The sequence below is a fragment of the Wyeomyia smithii genome, chromosome 2 (assembly GCF_029784165.1).
Source record: "Wyeomyia smithii strain HCP4-BCI-WySm-NY-G18 chromosome 2, ASM2978416v1, whole genome shotgun sequence".
NCBI lineage: Eukaryota > Metazoa > Arthropoda > Insecta > Diptera > Culicidae > Wyeomyia > Wyeomyia smithii.
In genome coordinates, this window is record NC_073695.1 from 95,583,509 (window position 1) to 95,605,570 (window position 22,062).

The 22,062-nt window shown below is 38.6% G+C and overlaps 1 protein-coding gene across 5 annotated transcripts in view; it reads right to left on the minus strand.

Moving 5' to 3' along the window:
* Positions 1 to 22,062, minus strand: part of LOC129721890 (matrilysin) — a 69,805-nt gene that overhangs the window by 7,801 nt on the left and 39,942 nt on the right. For 3 of the 5 annotated variants that reach the window (XR_008727507.1, XM_055674983.1, XM_055674985.1), the window contains exons 3-6: positions 3,946 to 4,629; positions 3,644 to 3,884; positions 3,208 to 3,584; positions 2,981 to 3,140 (exon numbers count right to left, since the gene is read on the minus strand). Coding sequence is in view for 4 of the 5 variants with exons in the window: in XM_055674983.1 (XP_055530958.1) it covers positions 2,981 to 3,140; positions 3,208 to 3,584; positions 3,644 to 3,884; positions 3,946 to 4,629 (1,462 nt within the window). In the remaining variant the exon portion in view is untranslated. The remainder of the gene's footprint in view (positions 1 to 2,980; positions 3,141 to 3,207; positions 3,585 to 3,643; positions 3,885 to 3,945; positions 4,630 to 22,062) is intronic. The other 2 variants (XM_055674984.1, XM_055674986.1) reach the window with 1 other exon arrangement.

Genomic DNA, 22,062 nt, shown 5'->3' on the forward strand with positions numbered 1-22,062 from the left:
GGTATTTTTCTGAAAGTACACTTTATCAACAACAAAAAAATACGTTTGGTTTTGAGATATACCAGTAATGGCCGTTTCCCCGAAACGTTATTTTTTTGCAGAGGCTTGCGGTGATCCTGATAGGGACACAGCGGGTCAACCGAAATCAAAAAACTCATATTATTTCATTAGTTTAGAAGTGTGCCGAGTCCTTGAACGATCGTTTTTATGAGTATTTTGTTTTCAGTGCAAACGGGACCGTTTTTCCCAAAAAATGCACGTTTTGAGCGCTAAAAATTGAATTAAAATTTTTTTGCAGCAAAATGTAACTGTATGTTTCAAAAAGCGATCGTTCAAGGACCGGCGAATTTAATGACGAAAATTTAGAAAAAAAGATTATGGAAATCAGTTTAGTAGTTTTCCCGCAATCAGGATCACGGCAAAGTCATTTTTCGGAAAACATTATTCCGAGATAATCGCGTGTAAAGTTTCAAGTTTAGCTTATGCGGCCGCGGCTAGGCGCCCTGCAAAACGCTCTAACTGTCTTCCTATTGCTCAGATCTTTATGAAAATTTGTGAAAATGTTCTCGAGATGTTGTATTTGAAGATAATGCAATGAAATTTTTTCGGTTTTTTGAAAACTAAAAAGGTATATAACCCCTTAAGTCATTCTAAGATCACTATAATGTAAAATGCAAAAAAGTAGTTTTTCCTATACAAATTTCCATACAAATTTAAAATGCAAAGTGTAAACAAAACCAGTCGACTTCCGATAAATTTAGGATTATTTGGGGCTCCAAATATAACGAGAAAAAAACTAGGTTCTGACTTTGTGCTATCATATCAATTAATTTTTCAAAATATCGACACCCCACTCTAATGTACATGCGTAATAGAGATCGATGGCCGATCGATGTGATAACCATTTTGAGTTTGATCAACGAGGATTTGCTGATGGTTGGAATCGACCGTTTCAAGGATTCCAGCCTTCAACCGGTAAAAATACTGGAGTGCAAGTGATTGTGGGTAGACCCCGCATGAGCTGTCCACTTGGCCCGCGTACTAGCAGAGCCAACACAAATCTAGCTGTCTCTGAAACAGCACTTTAGTAGAAATGCTTTGGGAAGACAGGGAAGATTTGATACCATCATTGTATTTTTTACAGATGGAATAAAATAAGTTGGTCAAGTATTCTAGCGGAATGTGCCATGTTACATAAAATAGTATTCCTGTTATGCAAATCGGAATAGAAAACACAGGATCTAAAATATACTAGATCAAAAAAATCGAATCCAAGCTCCTCCAAAAGATTATTATTCAAATTTAACCCTTCAGTGCTCAAGCACGCCTCGAAACTACACCGTAAAGCCCGTCTTAGGGCGGGTTTCGGTAATAGAGGATCAAGAAACTAAATGAACCATCTATGACAACCTTTCAAATATGAAACATTCCCCCGGCACGGCTAATTTTGGGAGATTTTGTCTCTCATGGCGGAGCTTGGGGCACTTCTTCCAGTGATAATCGTTTTATTTTAATCTTTAATCTGTGCGTCGACTTCAATATGGCAATTCCTAAGCCTCCAGCGCGACCATGAGCTTAAAATCTATCTTGATGTAAGGATTTTCAGTTTTACCGATGGATTGAAACGCTACTACGTTTTCTGTCCGACGTTTCGGCTTTTGGACTTTGCCTTCTTCAGGTGACCTAACGATGTACCGTTTTCTGTTTAGCGTACATAGCTGTACAATCGGTTATCATAGCTATCAACAGGTACTCCTTAAAGAGACCACATAAGATAACACTATGGATTGGTGGATATTTGATTCGGTTACTCGGTCTTTTCAATTTTTGTCACTTACAATGACACCAAGATGGACTCTCAATTCGGTTTCCCCCGATCCAAAGTGACCAATGATTATATTGCGTTGCTTTCCATAGAATTTCAGTTTGTGTTTGTTCGTGAAGAGTAGGTGGCATCCATACTCTTGGACATTAAGGGGGATTTTGATTCAGTTTCTATAGACATTACCTTACGTGTCAACTTCGCCGGCAAGGATTTTCTTCAATTTTAAACATTTGCTTGAACATTACGTTGTTAAAAATCAAATGCTTTTTTTGCATGGTTTTGGTAATATTTCGAATAAGCTTCATATATCTCGGAATGGTGTTTTTGCTTCCATTCTGCTGTAAATACCCTTTAATTAAGCTAGAACAATGCCAATATCGTTGATTTTTGTTTTGCTAATATTCGTTTGAAAAACTGTTGAGAGTCTTCTCACAGTTACCAATGTATTAAATCGTGTATCATTAAAGAAGATAAATATTAAATCCAAATCCGGAGATAGAATATTTATATAAATATTTGGAATACTTTTCCGGTATATTTTATTAATAATCTATCCTGTGCTCCCAAATTTCCACGTTCCTCGCTACTAAGAAAAATAAGTACAACTAGTCAAAACACCAGGCCCCAGTGATAGCTCCCAGTCCATAGATCCATTTAAACCCAATCCGCAGACACATTCGAAGTATAAAATCAAACCAGACACTCAAGGACAGCACAAAATTAAAATGCATAGATGCAAACTAAACTACATGTAGATGTAACTACAGCTCGGAACGTTCACGAGAACTAGACAAAGAAGAAAAAGACTAATCACATGTGATCTTAGTTATACACCAATTTATGATCAAAGTCGTGAAACTCGATCGCAATGAGCATTCGCAACACGTACCGTAACCACTGCAGAACCGACTCGAGCACTAACTAGATGAGGATTTTTTTTTCTCTACAATTCTTGCAGCTATAGAAGAGATTCATTCAAAATTTACCATAGTCTAATCGTTTGAACGCGATCTAAAACGTGCTTGGTGAAATTGTTTCACCTGTTTGAGAATTGATTTGACCTCATCCGAAACAGGAAATTGGTCACGCGGAGCAATAGGATTCAGATAGAACAAGATAGGAGATAGGAGTTTTAGAGAGGTCGGTTCCACTCACCCGCATCCAAAATCAAATCATCGGCGACATTATCATGCTCGACGTCTTCATTCTTAATAGCTTTTACATTACCTAGCGTGTTGAACGTCGAGGGGGTATTTTTACAGCCATACCACCAGTGCGCTACCGGCCGTGGGAATGGCGGATCAGAAACGTCGACCTAAAATGATTGCCATTTATTAGTTGGGTGAATTTTTTTGTTAACTATTGTTTGCGAAAAGTCTTACGGAGAAAGTCCTATCGTTAAACCGATAGTACTTGTCGTCTTTGAAGAAGTACGTATAGCCATTGGTGTATTGCAGAGCTGCATCTATATTGTTTGGCAGTCCCTCCCAATTGGAGATCGGCTTGGGGTAGGTTGACTTGACCGGGGGCCTCTTCAGCGGATCAAACCGCCAGAATTTACTGCCCTTGTAGAAGTAGATTTTGCCGTTGCCACCCCACACCAGCACAGCATCCAGATGATCCGGAATGCCGGTGAATCCCTCGCTGATCTCTTTCGGATAGTCTCCGTCGACTTGGCGGCCCGAGTATCGCCAGTATTTGGTGCCCTGGAAGAAGTACGTTTTGCCGTTTTTGTACGTGAAAGCAGCGTCAATGTTTCCTGTGGAAAAAAATGATTAGAATTAGTGAGAGAATAGTTTTAGGTTTTCCGCAACAAACCAGGAAGTCCTGGCCAACCGTCGGAGATTTTTTTGGGATAACCGGGAGCGATTGCATTATCAGTGAACTTGTAGTAGCTATCTCCCTTGAAGGCATACGTGCTTCCATCGGCTGAGTTGAAAATGGCATCTATCTTTGGCGAGGAGCACAACACGGAGTCCGGTTCTCTGACTACCGGGCGACGAGTTGTTCGGTTTGGACCGTCATAGTTAGTTTTCCGTCCGTAGAGAGCTTGGATTCCCTAGAATTAGTTTCAAAGATATTTGCTTTTCCACGTAATGACCCTAGTTAACACTATCTACCTCAATATCATCTGAATCCAACCGAAATACGGGATCGTATCCTCGGTAGAATGGTGCCATCAGTGCTGACCGTACATCGGAATGACTTAATCCAAGCGAATGACCAAACTCGTGTGCAGCTACTTGGAATAAATCTGTCCCCCGGGTTTTACCGATAGTCCAAAATTCTGCATCGTCGAAATGGGCATCACCTCCGTACACCGGAAAGTAAGCATGCGCCAAGGTGCCTCCCGGACCATCGAAAGGATCACCGTCACCGTGTTCGTTCACTTCGAACCTAATATCTATGTGCACCGGACTACTTTTCTTATGGGTGAACGTTAGATCAGTGTACTCACTCCATACCGAGAATGCCTTGGCGATTTCCTTATCCACCTCACTTCGCTCTAGTCTGGACGGATATTTGGATATCCGGTAGGTTAGTGATTTCACCTTCCAGCGACTACCTTGCAGCGCGTATCGTTTCGATCGGGAATCCGAACCGAAGCCGACCTTATCACGCACTCCGCAACGTGGCAGTGACATTAGTTCCATCGTTTCCTTGTCCAGTTCACCGGTCGCGTTCAGCCCGGCAAAGCTCTGGAACTCCATAATGGCTTTCTCCCATGTGTCTTTGTCCAGCAGGTTCCCGCTAGTCGGGTTGCGGAACTTCGCACTGATGTATCCGAACTGTGACAGATAGAGCTGTCGGATGAAAAGAACAAAACTATTAGTATATAGGTTAACTCTGAAAAAATGTTAAATACCGAAAACCCATTTGTACAAGTGATCACAGAAAGAAGTAAAGCAGAAAAACGAGCGAACAAAATCATGTCAGGAACAGGTCCTTTCGACACAACTTTCCCGGTCAAAATGAGTGTCCAAGTGACACCAATGCACTGCTAACCTACGAGCAGCTCGATTGATATGCAGAGATACTACAACCTAAATGAGCGATCGAATGCCAAGGACATTCGCACCAGTCCGACCGCGGGCTATTAGGAGGGCCATCAGCGTGATTAGTGATTCTACGCGTGCAGGACCGTTTCACGACCAGTGAAGCCTCGCAGCTAGCGCATCAAGATCGACGTGTCCACCAGTGGTAGCCTAGATTTCATCCGGACGAATCGTCGCTAGAACCGAAGACGATGCCCGTGGTTGATTGATGGTCTACGGAATGGTAATTAAATATGGGTAATAAACCTATCAGTGTCGGTAATCGAGGTTTCGGGGGAATAGAACGGATATTTTTGATCTGCCTTCAGCAATTTTTTAGAATATTAATTTGTAAAATTTTTCCTGTGCCAAGTAGCAATTTAAATGTTATAAAATTTTAATATTCAGCAGTTTCATGAACAATTTCTAAAAAAACTGATAGCAAAACTGATAGATAAAACCAACAGAACCGTTATTAAACTACTTTGCAGTCCTGTGAATCATGTTTTACTTGAGCCTCTGTAACAAATGATTTTTCTTGCATTTCAACGCTTCCAAAGCATAATCATTAGGCTTTATTGTTTAAATCTAACAATGGAGAAAAAATATTTTTGCTCTGAAATTGCGCTTCCCGATTAGTGAACAGAGCTGTACTGTATCTGCTCTCTTTCGTGGTGTGCACTAAGGGCGTTAGTTTCGTTCACTTCTCTTGTCATGTCACAGTAGGCATTACGAAATGAATTGCTACTGAAATCACTTAGAAAATAATTTGGAAACCGCTTTGCGAGAAGATTTTTACGTTGAGCTAGGGAGATCGAATCTCTTTTCCTCTGCGACATTGGGGAGCAACACACAGATATTGCTTGATATGTCAAGCTAACCTTCAAATTGTATTTTTAGGCAAAAAAGCGCTTATACCTATGCTACCTACTAGTAGAACAGAGATAAAATTATTCTATTATCATTGTTTATTTTTACTTAGTAACTTACAATCAGTTATAATGCAGTCACTTGAAATGAAATTTATTATTATGACATTAACCTGATTAGTTTGACTGTCCTGTCCAATTCATTATCACAACCACTGTCCAAACCTCAAGTGCAATGTTTCGACATTCCACATTCTCCTGATGGCCACTAAATCGCAGCTCATATCTTGTGACAATTTCGTAACGTTTACTTTTCAACTGAACGCACCAATATTTACAAATGATCGAACTCGGTTCGGCTACGCTAGGGTCGGAAAAAGCATGACCATTATCGATAGCTGATAAGACCTACCCGTCCTATTCAACAGATTCGAAACTGTCACGGGTCTTTCCACATGAGCTTCAAGGTGACTGCACTGTAACGGAAAGACATTAGCCGATGGCGCGCCGGTTTTATCGTGCAACGATAACAACAGTCACGAATTACTCTGGATGTGGAACTATCAGTTTCAAGGTTAGGTTCGGGCGATAGGATTACTAACCAGATCGGTGGTGGGTTTCCCGGCCGGTAACCTAACGGAAGTATTTTTCACTTCTAGCGAAAATTAACCGTGTGTCATTACTCAAACTGATCGGTTCGTGATAAGAACTCCACCGATTCTAGATACGGCGTTTGTTTATTTCCTTCGATATTTTACTAACTAAATGATTTACAGCGTTCGATTGTCGATGGCAGTAATAACAGGTAATTACACTGTAGCAACAGTAATCGAAAGGGCGATGCATCATCTCATTCGGAGTGCGACTGCAGCAACCTGTTTAGTGATAATCTTTAGAACGGGAATTCCAGTAAGATTTATTGCTAAACGAAGCGGCGCCGTCGTGCGATTCTGACAGTGGTAGAATTCGCTTGTGTTGTGGTAAATCGCAAGGAAACGAAGTTACACCGGAGGAGTTCCGGTATCCCAGACAGCAAAAATGGGTTGGCAAGTCAACTGTCGTGCAAATTGCTTATTCGTGTGAGCAGGAATTGTTGTTGAGGATGAAACTATCGGAACGAAACTGTTCAATCGATTTTACAAGAGGTACATGCAGTTTGTTTTGATTCGAAATTGGTTACGTGTTTGCAAAAGTATTTACGTTGCATAACGATACTTAGTTAGGTGATAAAAATTTATCAAGAAGCATATTGGAGCGGTTTTCTTATTTTTTCCAGTAACATTACAAGTGATTTACTTTTCATTTCAATATTACAACTACTGAGGTGATATTGCATAACTGTTCGTCCCCGCGTTACTGGCATGCAAGCCGGTACAATTGCCTATTCTAATAACCGCGAGGCGCGTATATTTGATCCATATGTAAATTGTCGTCATTAAAAGGGCTTGTGTTCCATTCAACGCACTTGTGTAAGCCGGGTCTAGGTACTAGAGTAAACATATTAAATGTCAGGATTATACACTACCCAGCTATTTGCGGCATAACCGTATTAACAGTCTCTGTTCCGCTAAAAGCACTTGACATATTTGTTCCAGGTGCGATGCAAAGTTCAAACGGCTGGAATGCGTAGCTACTGATACGGCTTTATAATTGACTACAACTGACGAATTATTCAGTAATCAGTCATAACTTCTGTCGAAGCTTAAGGGTCTCAATCTCGCTAATTTAATTTCAATAAATCGTTTACACTTCGCCAGTAGGAAAGCATTTACTGTTTAGAACTTTGTTTAGTCAGATTCCAGTAGACACAAGGAGCGATTTTCCCGCGTAAGTCAGACCGGCTTCCCTTCTCCACGAACACTAAGCGATCCGTATCTGAATGCGATAGCAAATTTCTGCGGAAATTGAATCTGATTCACACCTGCCGTAAATGCTACTGCTACTTACAGGTATTGGCGTGTTTGAACAGATGAGTGTAACCGAGAGACACGCAGACGACGACGACCGGCGGGGTCCGAATGGAGACGGTATTATTCATTCGTGCTTTTTCAAGCTGCGACCGAGAGTCGGTGACAGTCTGGCTGGGGTTTAGGACTGGAGGTGTATTTTTTTTCCTTTTAGGGATATCGCACGGTGGGAGTAGTTTTATTGCTTCCTTTCAAAGAATCCGGTTGATGGAAACCGGTAACTTTTCGAAAGGGATTGGAAATCTTTGAGCCAATAGTTTCTCATGTACGGTGACTAACAGCACGGTTGATGATTGCAGGTCAACCAGCGATCAACGATCCAAGAAGATGAAAATCTGCTGAACCGAAGTCTGGGTGAAGTGGATTAGTCATTTCACTTCGCTAGAGGTTGTTATAATAACATATAAAATATATCAGACATGCAAATGGAAAATTTAGTCGTGACAAGTTGAAATTTTTATATAATGCAAAGCAAAGCCTTGATGCTACATTCCGATTCGGAACTTGACCTTCTGTTTATTTATGCACAGACTTCGCAGCCGACTGTTTTAGTACAGGACAATTGCGGGACTAGCGCTACGATCCTACTGACACTAACAGTCTCTCCCGAGCCGAAATTCGAGCCTACACCGACTGGCTTGTTAAGCCAGCATCGTACCTCGAGACCATCTGGGAGATATTTTATATAATGCACTCAAGAAAAAATCAACTTCGCAACTTATGTAGATTTGAAATACATGTAATTCTACTAAGAACCGAATCTTGTGTCTTGAATGAAATGAAATAAACATGAAATAATAAATATCAACAGAATTTAAAACAGTTCTGAAAAGTTACGTCTTCAACAAAGAAAATAAACAATAAATAATAAACAATTAGAGTTGCCAGAACTTTTTGAAAAATATTTGAAAATGATCGATAACACGAAAAGTCTGCTTGGAAGCAAAAATAATTTTACTAAAAGCTGTAAAAAACAGTGCAAAAGTGAATTAACCTATAGTGGACCCTTTCCCTATAGTGGACCACTCGCCAGACTGAATATATGTGAAAACTCGAGGGATTTTCAAAAAACTTCCATCGGGAAAAATGTTATCCAGCCAATCTGCATTACAAACATTTATAAGTTCCGATATATGTTAAAAGAAATTCAGTTAATCTGACTGATGGCACACTACAGGTTAACAGAGCAATTAGTTAATTTTCCGTAGGCAAAAATTGGCAGATTGCGCAAATATAAAGAGACTCTGCATTTTGCACACAAATATTAACTATTAACTTATTAGTCATATTTATTTATTTATTCTTCATCTGACTTTTTAGGTCTTAATGAAATGTGGCGGGGAAAAGCCCATTTGAGGCATTCCTTGCGAAACCCTCAAGTGCGCGTAAAAACCCCGCATCTTTTGATTCAAACATTTACAAATCATGAATTAAGTTTGAAAATGGCAATTAATACTATATTAACTCAATCTATGCAAAACTTGAGGGATTTCCAGAAAACTTCCATCAAGAAATAACCCCTTTCCTTTAGTGGACCACTCAATTAAAAAATTACCTCAGTTTAAAATAAAAGATTCTGATGCAAACCCAAAAAAAGTACGATGTATCTTGCGGTGGGAACAGAGAATGAACAATGTTTTTTTGTAACCTAAAACAATATGGTATTTTTACTGTAAGCTTGCAAAGGTTTTTGTCATTACCATATTTGAACAAGGTTTTTTGTTGTTGAATCTATCACCAACAATAGTTTTACCATGAAAAACATCGTCAATGACTTTAAAATTTAAGGGAAAAATGCCTAAAAACTTGCCTTTTTGATTTTATGAATAATCATCAGGTTTTTATTTCATCCTGGTAAGGACAATTTGTTGTTCAATTTAGTATCGGATAAGATGCCGATTACATCTTTGCGTTATCACTGACAGTGCGAACAAAGTATTCGTCGTGATGAAGTAAACAGTGAAATGCTGATAAACACTCAAAACTAGACGACTCACTGCTGGGTATCCACTGCACTGCTACTGCTACTGCTAAAGGAGGACGACTGCTGTTGTCGCTGTCTAGAACTATTATGGGCGGCTTCGGCTGAAACAGGCTCTTATATAGGCCAAATAGCATGTTTTAAATTGCAAGGTGTATGATTCTGTCGACCGTGCTTGGGAAGCAATCATATAACGACCAATCAGATGTCGAATTTTTCGTTTTGACAAGGCTTGACTGTTTTCAATAGTACAATAGCGTGAATAATAAAATTACAATTATCTTTTTTTGGGAATAATCTTAGAAGATTTTCCAATCTATTGCTGCAAGAACGAACGAAATCCATCGAAAATTAACCGATTCATTAGCATTTGAAATTGGACATATTTTTCACTTTTTTCGGCTTTAGATTTTCATTTCACATCCCTATGTAGCCGAACTTCCTGAGAGAAGTATTCTACTTCAAAATGTTTCCCGATGGAAGATGTATGAAAATCCCTCGAGTTTTCGCATTACTTGAGTAAAACTTACGAGTGGCCTACTATAGGAATGGGGTCCATCATAGGTTAATTCACCCTAGTCAACAGACTATGAAGCTCGACGATTCAGTTTGTTACATCAAAATATCACGTCGTATGTGTGATCTAAATGTAATATTCAATTCTCATGAGAATTCTCGATATGTTTGAACCATCCTCTTTTTCACTTTTGAAGAACTGTATATTAAGGGATATAGGGTAAATTAACTTTTCTCTGGTAGACCCCCCGTTAAATTAACTCAGTTTATTCAAAAATTTGAGAGATTTTCAGAAAACTTCCAGCAGAAAACATCTGTTCGGCCAATCTGAATCACAAAAATTTATAAATTCTAATTTATGTTGAAAGGAATAAAGTCAATCCGACGGCTGGTCTACTCCAGGTTAATAAAGCGAGGAGAGTTAATTTACTCTACTAAGACTCACAGTTTTGTACAAAAAATATACAAATTACATTAGGCACAAGAGGTGGCTGATTTTTAATAAATATAATATATCATTTGATCTTGAACTTGATTTTAAACTATAAAAGAAATTCAAATCAGTTTACACCTTCATTCATTCAAAGCGTCAATTTTTAGTGTTCTATAAACTGTGGTTCTGATCTTCATTTTTCGTGCTTTTCATTCTTTATGCTTATTTGTCTTATGCACTGTTTTCCGCTCATGTACACTTCAAGCATGTTATAAGGATGCAATTCAACAACTCACAAAATCTAATTAACCTTCACCGATGTTAACTGAGATATAATTCAACAAATAAGAAAGTGCAAACTAAACTTCGTTCGCATGTCTTAAACGTCCCAAGTAACAATCAAAATGCTTCAAAGACTTAGGATTGTTTTGTTTTCGTTTTATGTTAACTTACATTAAAGTCTATGATTATATTTTGGTTTTATTTGATAGCCATGAAATATGATCCGCAAGTATTCTTTACAGCCATACTATGCCAACCGTCATATGCATGAAGCTATATGATAGTCCTTCTGATGATCAAATAAAACTAAAATCAGCAGGCCATAATTTTGGCTGAAATAAAACTTGGTGATCGTAACTTAGGCAGATGAATACCATGATAGGCTTGTTTGGTTTTAGATATGTTATGTTCTGACCAAATTAAGAGAATCAGTTATAATGGAGGATTTTGAATGCGTTCGAGGGTTTATCCGAAAACAACATGTCGTCTTGAATGCGAAAAATACAAAATTATGAAATTCAATCCCTTTCAGCATTTTATTTTACAATATTACCGATACCACAGGGTAGTTTCGAAATTCGAATGATGGATTAAGTTATACATTTAACAAAATATAACAAATCATGGCATTTAACCAATCAACACCTTAGTGCAGAGGAATAAAATTTTAATTGAATATTCATTTCCTACATAATTACGGCGGCGCGCAGTAGTCATGATAAAAATTGTGGTCAGTTTCACCATAAATATTTCACGGCATGTGTTTTTACATGCACGAGATCGATTTGAATGACAATAATAATTTATCATTATGGAAAGAAAACTTATACTTATTTGTTTTCACGACACTGTTGGTATATAACGTTGTCATTGAGAAATGAAGCCAAGATAAAATTGGTTGCTTTACACTTAATTTGGAGAATAAATCTCAGTTAAATTTTCGAGGCCATTCTATGGCAGCAAATCGGCCTGTTAAAAACGTTTGGTCCTATGATGGAGCGCATATGAAGTTTTGATGACTGCAATAAACCTTGGCCAACTAGCCATGACACATGTATATAGCTGTTGTTAATAGGTCTTTAGAGCCGCGTGGTCGGCATTGAAGGTTTTATATTTTGGTTCTATCTAGCACTAAAAAACTCAGATATAGCCCATTTTGTTACTTGGGGTATAAAGGCAGTAACACTTAGTTGAATACATACTCGTAATAACATCAAGATTGGAGAGCAGAATCGCGACAAATGATCTGGAAATACGCGAAAACTTAATCGCCCATTTTTGATTTGAATGAAACTTTGCACACGTATTTGGCTTAGCAAACTGAGCATTTTCCACAGATGGAGAGATTTTTTACACCAATGAGTTATATTCTAAAAGGGCGTATGCCATTTGGCATAGGTTTTATTGTAGCCCAGAAACCGTTGGTTGTATAGAAAAACTGTCTGAGAATGAGTTATAGGGAAAAAAAAGGTCATTTGGCGCGATTCTGCTCTGGATAAGAAAAAAAAAATTTAAAAATGGATATACCTAATGAATATATTTCTTCCTTAGTTTATCTTGCTAATTGAAATGGTGGAAAAAAATCGGTTGATAGCGATAATAATCAAGTGATAGCTAAGATAAAGGATGTTACGGTCAAAAATTGGTAAACTTCAATTTGCCGTAACAAAACAAAACTACTCGCACGCCAAGTTGGCAAAATTTCTGAATGTGACCAAATCAACCATAAAAGTGTTTGTAGAACGCCAGGAAGGCAGGACCGGAGGTTTTCGAAATCCAAAGGCAACGAAAACGACGAAAACAGTGACAAGCGGTTTCAAGCGGAATGCTAGCCTTTCCGTCTGATATGTCGCAAGCGAGCTGGGAGTGTCGTCTTCAACTGTGAATCAAGCTAAAATACGAGCCGGACTGTCGACTTACAAAATTTGGTGCCATAAAATCGTGACGATAAGTAAAATAACTCGACCAGGCAACGATCGTGAAAGCTGTACGTGAAGATGCTAACGAAGTTTGGTACAGGATGATGAAACTTACATCAAGGTAAACTTTAACAGCTTTCTGGACAAGAATATTATACGACAACTGGAAGAGTAACGGTGGCAGACACAAACACATTAAGCAGTCATTTTTTTCCCTGTGTGGACTCATCACTGCGACCAGAAACATTCGATCTATTGCGATATGTGCCCAGGTGCCCAGGTGTTTTCTGTATTCCGCACTTCATATTATTGGTAGTATCACTATCGAAGTAAATGATACGCTTTTTTCATTTATATCCGTGCTTGTGCGTGTGTGAGAGTTTACCTTTTCGTTTCAAGCTTACGGCTCTACTATACTGAGCTTCTTTCTATCCCACCAATATCGCCAAGTTACAATTCCCTGGAGTGAGGTTTCGCCTAACGTTTCTCTCTGGCTAGGTTAATTCTAAGAGGGACATATTATATCAAGAGGAAGTCTTGAGTCTTATCGAAACCTTGTTCCCCGTGCCAAAATCACCAATTAGAATTCCCTGGAGAGTATATATATTCCTGAGATCAGTTTTATTTTAAGAAGGACTTATTTTGTCAAGAGGAAGGGGTCTTATCAAAACATCGTTCTTCCTACCAACACCGCGTTACAAAAACAATTCCCTGAAGAGGCACTTAATGCTTCAGCTCTGGTCAGTATTACTATAAGTAGGAATTATATTTTGTCAAGAGGAAGAAGTCTTTTCGAAACCTCGTTCCTCCAGCCAAGACCGCGTCATAACTACAATTCCCTAAGGAGAACTATTTATGCGTAACTCAGACCAGTTTAAATGTAAGAGGGACTTATTTTTGTTAGAATGAAAGTCAGCTTGAAAGAATGGTATGAGAACAAACCCATGTTAAAGTCCATTAGACAACCAAATGGCCTGATACTACTAAGATTCGAACCCACGACCACCTGCTTATCAAAGCGGACTCTGTAACCTTGCGGCTACGAAGCTGCCTTAAGCTGTCATAGTTTGCAAAGAAATATCTCGTGTGGCAGGCCATCTGTTTCTGTGGTTGGAACATCATTTTCATCGCGAAAGATTCCGCCTATAAGGAAATTTATGTGCAGAAGTGCCTGAAAAAACATCTGTTTCCTTTCTTCAAGTAACACAATTGTTCCGTTCTGCTTTGACTGGATTTGGCATCTTGCCATTATGGAAAAGGCCATTGACTGGTATTCCGCCAACAACGTCCAGGTGGTGATAAAGAACACGAACCCCAAGAGACTCAAAAGGAGACACGAAAAAAAGTTGTCAACGAGATACAGTTCAAGCTCAACTGACTGTAACACCCTTTAATTCAGGATGAACATCATCACCAGAAGCGTAAAACAAAAATGTGTTTGCCATCAAATCTATACATATAAAAATACAGTCCGGTCTGTCTGTCTGTCTGATCCATATACTGCCGCGCATAGCAAGTCAGTCCCATTTGCATTTTCAGTAAAATTGAGTTATTACGCGTAAATGGTAGCTAACAATGCATTGTTTCGTAACAATGGATGAGCTCAACAACTTCGTTCTGAAAAACTGCTGGAAAACATCCAAACATATTGACCCATCTCGTAAGAAACAGTGTTATAAAATCATATAAAAACGCGTTTTTCTCGGCTTGCTGAAAATGCAGGTGGGACTGACATGCTATGCGCGGCAGTATAGGCTCGCAAACTACCGAACCGATCGACATGAAAATTTGTATGTAGTGGTTTTTGGTGCCGATAAAGGTTCCTATGATGGTTTAAGACCCTTCGCTCCTCTGGAAGGGAGGGGTCCCATATAAATAAAACACAAATTTCAGCACATCTCAGAAACTAACCAAGTAAATGAAACCAAGTTTGGCATGTGAATGTTTAGGGTTAACAAATATGTCCATAATAGTTTAACACCCCTACCTCTTCCGTAGAGGAGGGGTCCCATACGCACATCTCAAAAACTAACGAAGTGAATTGACCAATATTTGTTATATGAATGTTTTTAGGGTTAACAAATATGTTCATAATGGTTCGACACCCCTCCCTCCTCTGTGATGGAGGGGTCCAATACAAATGAAACACAAATTTCACACAACTCGAGAACCAATCAAGCAAATTCAACCAAATTTCGCATGTGGATGTTTTCGGGGGTGGCCAATAAGACCATAATGGTTCAACATTCCTCCCTCTTCTGGAAGGAAAGGGCTCCACATAAATGAAACACAAATTTCTGCACATCTCGAGAACCAATCACGTAAATTGAACCAAATTTGGCAGGTCAATATTTTCAGGGATAACAAATTTGTCCATAATGTTTTGACACCCCTCCCTCTTCCGTAAGGGAGGGGTCCAATACAAATTAAACATAAATTTCTGGACCTCTCGAGAAATAATCAAACAATAAAGAGTAAACAATATTTCCATGGTGGTTTGACACCTCTCCTACTTCTGGATGGAAGAACTCTTATACAAATCAAACTCAAATTGCTATGGTGGTTTGACACTCGCTCGTACTCTGGAAGGGGAGAGATATTTCATCTTATTTGCTACTCAACAAAACCTTTATTCTACTTAGGAATATTGTTAACACTGAATTTTATGATATGTACCTCTTGAATTGACAAATGTGCTCACAAACTCTCCAGTACATCAAATTTATGATCAATCCGAAGAAACAAAATTATGATATTTTACCAGTTCTGATCCCTGAAAATGTACAGATATTTACTCCGATTTTTCAGCAACTTTTATTTCCTTTACATAGATATACCGTCAGCCGGGGTGAAATTGAGCCATCCAACCCGTGACTTGTCAGCCATCATTTCCGGGTCAGAAGACTAGTCTTTCTTGGTTAAATATTCGAGGAAACTAATTCGAGAAAGATTGGTCTTGTAACCGTCATGAGATAGCTGACTGTAGCTGGGTTCGTATGGCATAATCTCACCCCGGCTTACGGTACACGAAATCCAAACAAATCAGTAGACCATGAATTTAGGATTATTTCAGGATTATTGCACCAATTTTTCAATCAATTTAATAGAAAGGAACGTTTCAGTTTTACGATTAAACTGGTTTTATCCATTTTCGTGTGTGAACAACAAACACCTTTTATGCGTATTCATCCAAATCTATCTGAAAGTTTTGAGACGCCGTTTCAAACACATTTAACTAATGGAAATTTTTCTCGTGACAATCAGACCTTTTACAGCCAACTTTCTACATTTTAATATTTTACAATAAGAAATTTAACATGGCATGGTCATGTGGCCATGGAATGATAGTAACAGCCGAGTTCGTTTATCGTTTCTTTATAGTTTCCCGTTGCTTTCAAATATTTTTTCTGTTTCTAAATATATAAGTCCATGTTTCGGTTTTACAAAGGTTTCGATTTTATGCAAGTTCCAAAAGTTGCATTCGCGTTTGACCTTTGGCCGCCTGTGTTTCATCCCGCTGATAAATATGTTTACTGTTGAAATCAATTTCTTTTCAGATCCATCAAAGTGCAATCTATCATTTCATTTTCATTGAATGAATCAACCATTGCACTGATTCATTCCTAGGAAAGCTTCAATCTGAGATGCATAATGGCACATAGCTCTAATTTCAAATTTATTTGAAATCCACTTGTAAGTGTTGAGCTGTTCTTTTTTACTTGACTCTAAATAATATGATGATTAACTTCTCGAGGTAAACAACCTAATCCGTTTCATCCCAAGCCAATCGAATAAGATCTGAAATGTTGCTAAAAGCAGCTAATAACAAAAACAGATAGAAACAGTGAACGGTGTCTCTGCGTGTGAATCATCTACCGTTCGCAGAAGTTCACTCGTCATCCCAAAGCCAAAGTCGCCGAACACTGGAGCAGATGCAATCAATTTCTTTCACGCGTATTCTTTTTTTTTGGATCAGTTGAACTAACAACAGATGAGTAAGTGCTGTAGCAATGCTCACTTTATTTTCAGCCTCCTCAATGGATATAATTGAGCACCATTGGGTCTATTTCAACAGCTGTCGTTCAACCCTGACCTAAGCTTGTGCCTTTAGACGTGACAAGTTTTTCTATGACAGGCGTAATGTCGTTGAATGATGAATGTTCGAACAGAAAAAAAACTAAGATGAGGATTTTATAATATCATCTTCATCAATCTCACACACCAAAACCAATATGTTCGCAACGTTCGTTTTTTGCTTTACTTCCGTCACGTTTACCCAGATGCCACGAAGCCGTTAAGCCGTTTACGGGGTATAAAGTACGTCATTCGATGAGCATTCAAAGGTTAATGAGTTCTCACTTAGACAGTTTAGAAGAATAATGGTAATTGGTCTTAACTTTGGACTCCGTAATCACGGTATAAAAATTGATCGTTATAACATACTGGATATTTTAAATTGAATAACATGAACACCTCGACTGTTCTGTAAAATCAGAAAGATTTAATGGATTATGTGCAACAAACTGGAAGTAAAATAATAACCGCTGCACATACATTGTAATTAAATATCCGCATGCAACGCTATCGCGAATCATGTTGTTTTTCCATTGACACTATTGCCACCTTTATACGACTGTACAATGCAGAATCTACTTCCTAGTCTGAAATATGTAACCTCCAGTACGGTTCGAACAGTGAAACCAACAGTCTGTGATCTCTTCTCCACTATTATCACATTCTCTCCCACGGTTTCATGGCATCATCAGCGGCAAAGCTCTACCAAAAACATACTTCTAATAAATAATAATCCACACAGTTTTGCGGCGGCCGAAGGTAAACCTGCCTATTCCAACCGGTCGCAGTGACTCTCAACAACATTAATATTTGACTGTGTTTCGTCATCTGAATGTTTTTACTGTTTTACCCCACGGACCTCAATCCGCGAGCATTCACCGCACAATAGAACAAACCCAACCAATGTTGAGTGTTGTCGAGGCATTTCGCGTCGCCAATGGGTCGAAATTCTCCCCATGCACTTGAACCTACCAGCGTCCACGTGTACACACCTCGCGCACCTGGCTTTTATGTGATGCCGTGTGCGGTTTGACGATGAGCTGCAAGTCGTGCAGCAGCTGTCGAGCCGGGCTAATTACTCTGTTGTTTTGATCGGAAATAGTGATATTCCACGACACCCTTGGCTGACCGACTGAATGACTAACGATAACAGCATTAAATTCCCATCCTGTGCTGTTTTATGACCAACAGCAATCGGACTCAAACAGCTTTTTGACATTCATAATGTTCCGCACAGTCAAGTTCAACGAACCGGTAAACCGGTCATCTGAACCAGAGAAAAAGTGGCTTCCAAAATCAAGCTGTAATTAAATGCGGTGCGACACGGAATTAGTGTTTTTTCTGCATATACCTGTGTCTAACAATCATTGGGACCATTGGACTAGTTAGCGGTCAAAAGTTGAATAAACTGACCGGCACAGTACCCATAGCTGGAGGAGGAAAAAATATTGATCCAGGTTACCACCTCGTGAGACGCGTCACTTGGCGGTTTGGTAGAAACCAGTTTAGATTTTTCACACGCTTGGTTTACTAACTGGATCGGGGGTTTGTATGCTATTAAGTGAATCATAACGTATGCTAAATATTATTCGAATAATATTATACTCTTCAAACACGTCATTTCAAGTCTCTTCTGGCAGTTCCTGGAAAACTTACTTTACGTAAATATTAGAAATTAAAATATTTTAATTAACTCAGAAATATATTTTTAAAAAAGGCTTCGAGGCTTCTTTCAATTTTTTCGTAATTTTAAAATATTTAAAAAAAGTAGTAGGGTGGTATTCAGGACACGACCGCATGACGTTGACTACCGTATTCTTATATTCCATTAAAACAAATAGTAGAGGGAATTGCAACTCCAGTGTTGGAAGAATGGATCTCTCTTATTTAATCGCTGTCATTTCATACATACCGCATGACGTAGGACTCTATATTTTTCATCTAACAGTGCTTTCTTATTTGCTGACATTAGAGCGCTTTGAACAACAATTAATAAATAATATAAATGACATATATGGATGAAACCTTATTTATATCGGCATCCCCGCTTCCCAGGTATTCAAATTAGAAAAGCATTTGTTCGTAGTATAATATCTATAATACACAATTCACACGAATATACAATTTTGACACATAAACATTATGCCAAATACTGTTAAGTTTGTTTCCACAAAAATCCGTTCAAAAATTTACAAAAAAAAATCAGAATTGTGAGTAGAAATGCTTTTGCTGCTAGAACCAAAATTTCGTGATTAAGATAGTTAAAATTAAAACACGGTTGAAGCCACTGCAACGTGCACATAATATGTACACAATAGACACAGAAAGTTGAATGACGATTGATAATTTTGAAATCGAGTTTTCTTTTAAGTTTGAACGAAACTTTCCAACGCGTTTTCCTCAAAATTATAATTTTTGAGTTGTGGGTTATTATCAGTAAAGTTTATGAACAATGGATGGCATAACACACTTTATAGTAACTCTATAATTTAGTTAGGCCTCTCTCATAGTAGCCGCGAAAAGCGGCGCGAACCGATTCGCCCGGCCGTACCCGATCAGTCAAAAATATCAGGATTATAACAAATCTTGATATATTGTAACGCACTTTTCGCATCAACTTGTGTTCTAAATTGGGTCTCGTTAATAGTTAAAATATCAAAATTTCTATCAAAATCATTTACTGATTATAACAAATTATAGCAAGTTTTGTAGATTTTCGGCAGAAAAAGATCAGAGTTAGTTAGAATGTACAATATTTTCTTGATTGAATAACAAGTTTTGTTTTAAATATGCTTTAGAAAAACACACTTTTGAACATTCAAGTGTATGGTAACAGAATTTGATATAATTTTGTACTTTTTACCATTCTGGCATATCAAAAATATTACAGGGTTTGTTATTTCTATCAAGTTCAGATATGTTTGTGTTACCCGTTTGTTATAATCGTTTGATCGGGTACAGCCGTAAGTAAAGCTATACATTACTGCCTTACTGTGAATAAGAGGTACAAAAACCGAGTATAATATAGATATTATCAAATTTATATGCTTGAAAACATGTTATAACAGCGACAAGTATATGCAGTTGTGAAAACTTGCTGACCTCATTATAAACTGAATTGAATTTCCTACCTCGAGTCGAAGGTCCTTCTCCAGCGTCCCAATCAGTTGAAAGCGTATTACCTTTAACCTCTAGCATGTCGTCTTGATCTCGTTCTTGCCCAGCAATCGTTCTTCGTACCTTCGGAGAAATCGTCTTCTGCCGATCCTTCGCACGCTTCCGAGAATTGCGCTTATAGATCATGTTCATGTGTCGAGACATTGCGAAGATTCTCAATATGTTCGTTTTAGCACTAGACGAAACTGCTAGCAAATTACTATAGCTGTAAACCTTTATAACAAAAATCCGTATCGTCCGTATGTCACTGCGGTTTTGGAATCAAAGTGATGGGGTGAAATGTTCGAACGGTACGTTTTATACCAAGGCTTCGTCAGATAAATAAAAAGAAGGAGGGGCTACATAGGTGATGGAATGGTAAGGAAAAATTTTCCTTGAAAGCTGCGCTGGCCGCTGTCGTAATATTAAAACCAACACAAACATGCATTTATGCAAGGTTTTTTCCACTTGCAGCAGCATTTGGTAAAACAGAAAATTCAATTAGCCGCTTCTGTAACAAAATTTCGAGGCACCAAAAGGGGCCAGGTGCCGAATATATTTTTGTTTTTGGTTAGTCCGTCCAGAATTCCAGCCATTTTAGTATTTTGCAGTGTCATTTATTACTAACAGCCACCAGCATAACGAGTAAAACCGGCACGAGATGACCGGTACTCTTGTCTTTCCTCCTTTCAGCTGCTATCACCTAGCGTCCGCATGTCGCTGGTGCAGTTTTGGAATCAAAATGATGGGGCGCCGGCCGCTGTCGTAAAATTAACACCAACAAAAAGATGCATATTTGCAAGGTTTTATCCGCTAGCAGCAGCATTTTGTAATAAAACAGAATATTCAATTAGCCGCTTCTGTAACAAAATTTCGAGGCACCAAAAGGGGCCAGGTGCCGAATATATCCATGTTTTTGGTCAGTCCGTCCAGAATTCTTTCAAGATAGCGTCCGTATGTAGCCGGTACGGTTTAGTAATGAAACTAATGGGGTGAAATGTTCGAACGGTACGTTTTATACCAAGGCTTCGTCAGATAAATAAAAAGAAGGTGGGGCTACATAGGTGATGGAATGGTAAGGAAAAATTTTTCTTGAAAGCTGCGCCGGCCGCTGTCGTAATATTAACACCAACACAAACATGCATTTATGCAAGGTTTTTTCCGCTTGCAGCAGCACTTGGTAAAACAGAAAATTCAATTAGCTGCTTCTGTAACAAAATTTCAAGGCACCAAAAGGTGCCAGTTGCCGATTATAGTTTCCTGGTTAGTCCGTCCAGAATTCCAGCCATTTAAGTGTTTTGCAGTAGCCATTTACTACTAAAGCCACCAGCATAACGGGTGAAACCGGCACGAGATGACCGGTACTATTTTGTATTTCCTCCTTTCAGCTGCTATCACCTAGCGTCCGCATGTCACTGGTGCGGTTTTGGAATCAGAATGATGGGGCGCCGGCCGCTGTCGTAATATTAACACCAACAAAAAAATGCATATTTGCAAAAATTTTTCCCCTAGCAGCAGCATAAACATCGGAAACAGAAAGTGACAACAACAATAACAACAAAGTCAGATCGATTGTATCCGTTAGTGTCGACTGTGCTTGGGAAGAGAGGTAGTGATTGGCTGCGCGGTATGATTTAGACAATCGATATTAATTACAAATTTTTCAATAGTGTATCTCAAACAAAAGTTTGTTTTTGTTACATAAATTTAACCGTAAAAGAATTTCTGATCGATTGATGCCAAAACCTCGAAAACCTGATTATAGATGGCTGCAAAATAAGCGCTCAAAACCTGACCACTTTTCTCTGGTTTTCCCTGGTTGAGTTACTAGATTTTCAAATTCAGGGGCCTAACTTCGATATAGACGTTAGTCAACGTCAAAAGAAGTTTACGACTGTCGTGCTGTTTTGTTTAGACTATTTGCGTTCTAATTCTATCTCATAAACAAAATGCCAGAGTGTAGCAATGCAACTCTTATTTTCAGCCTCCCAAAAAGATATTACTT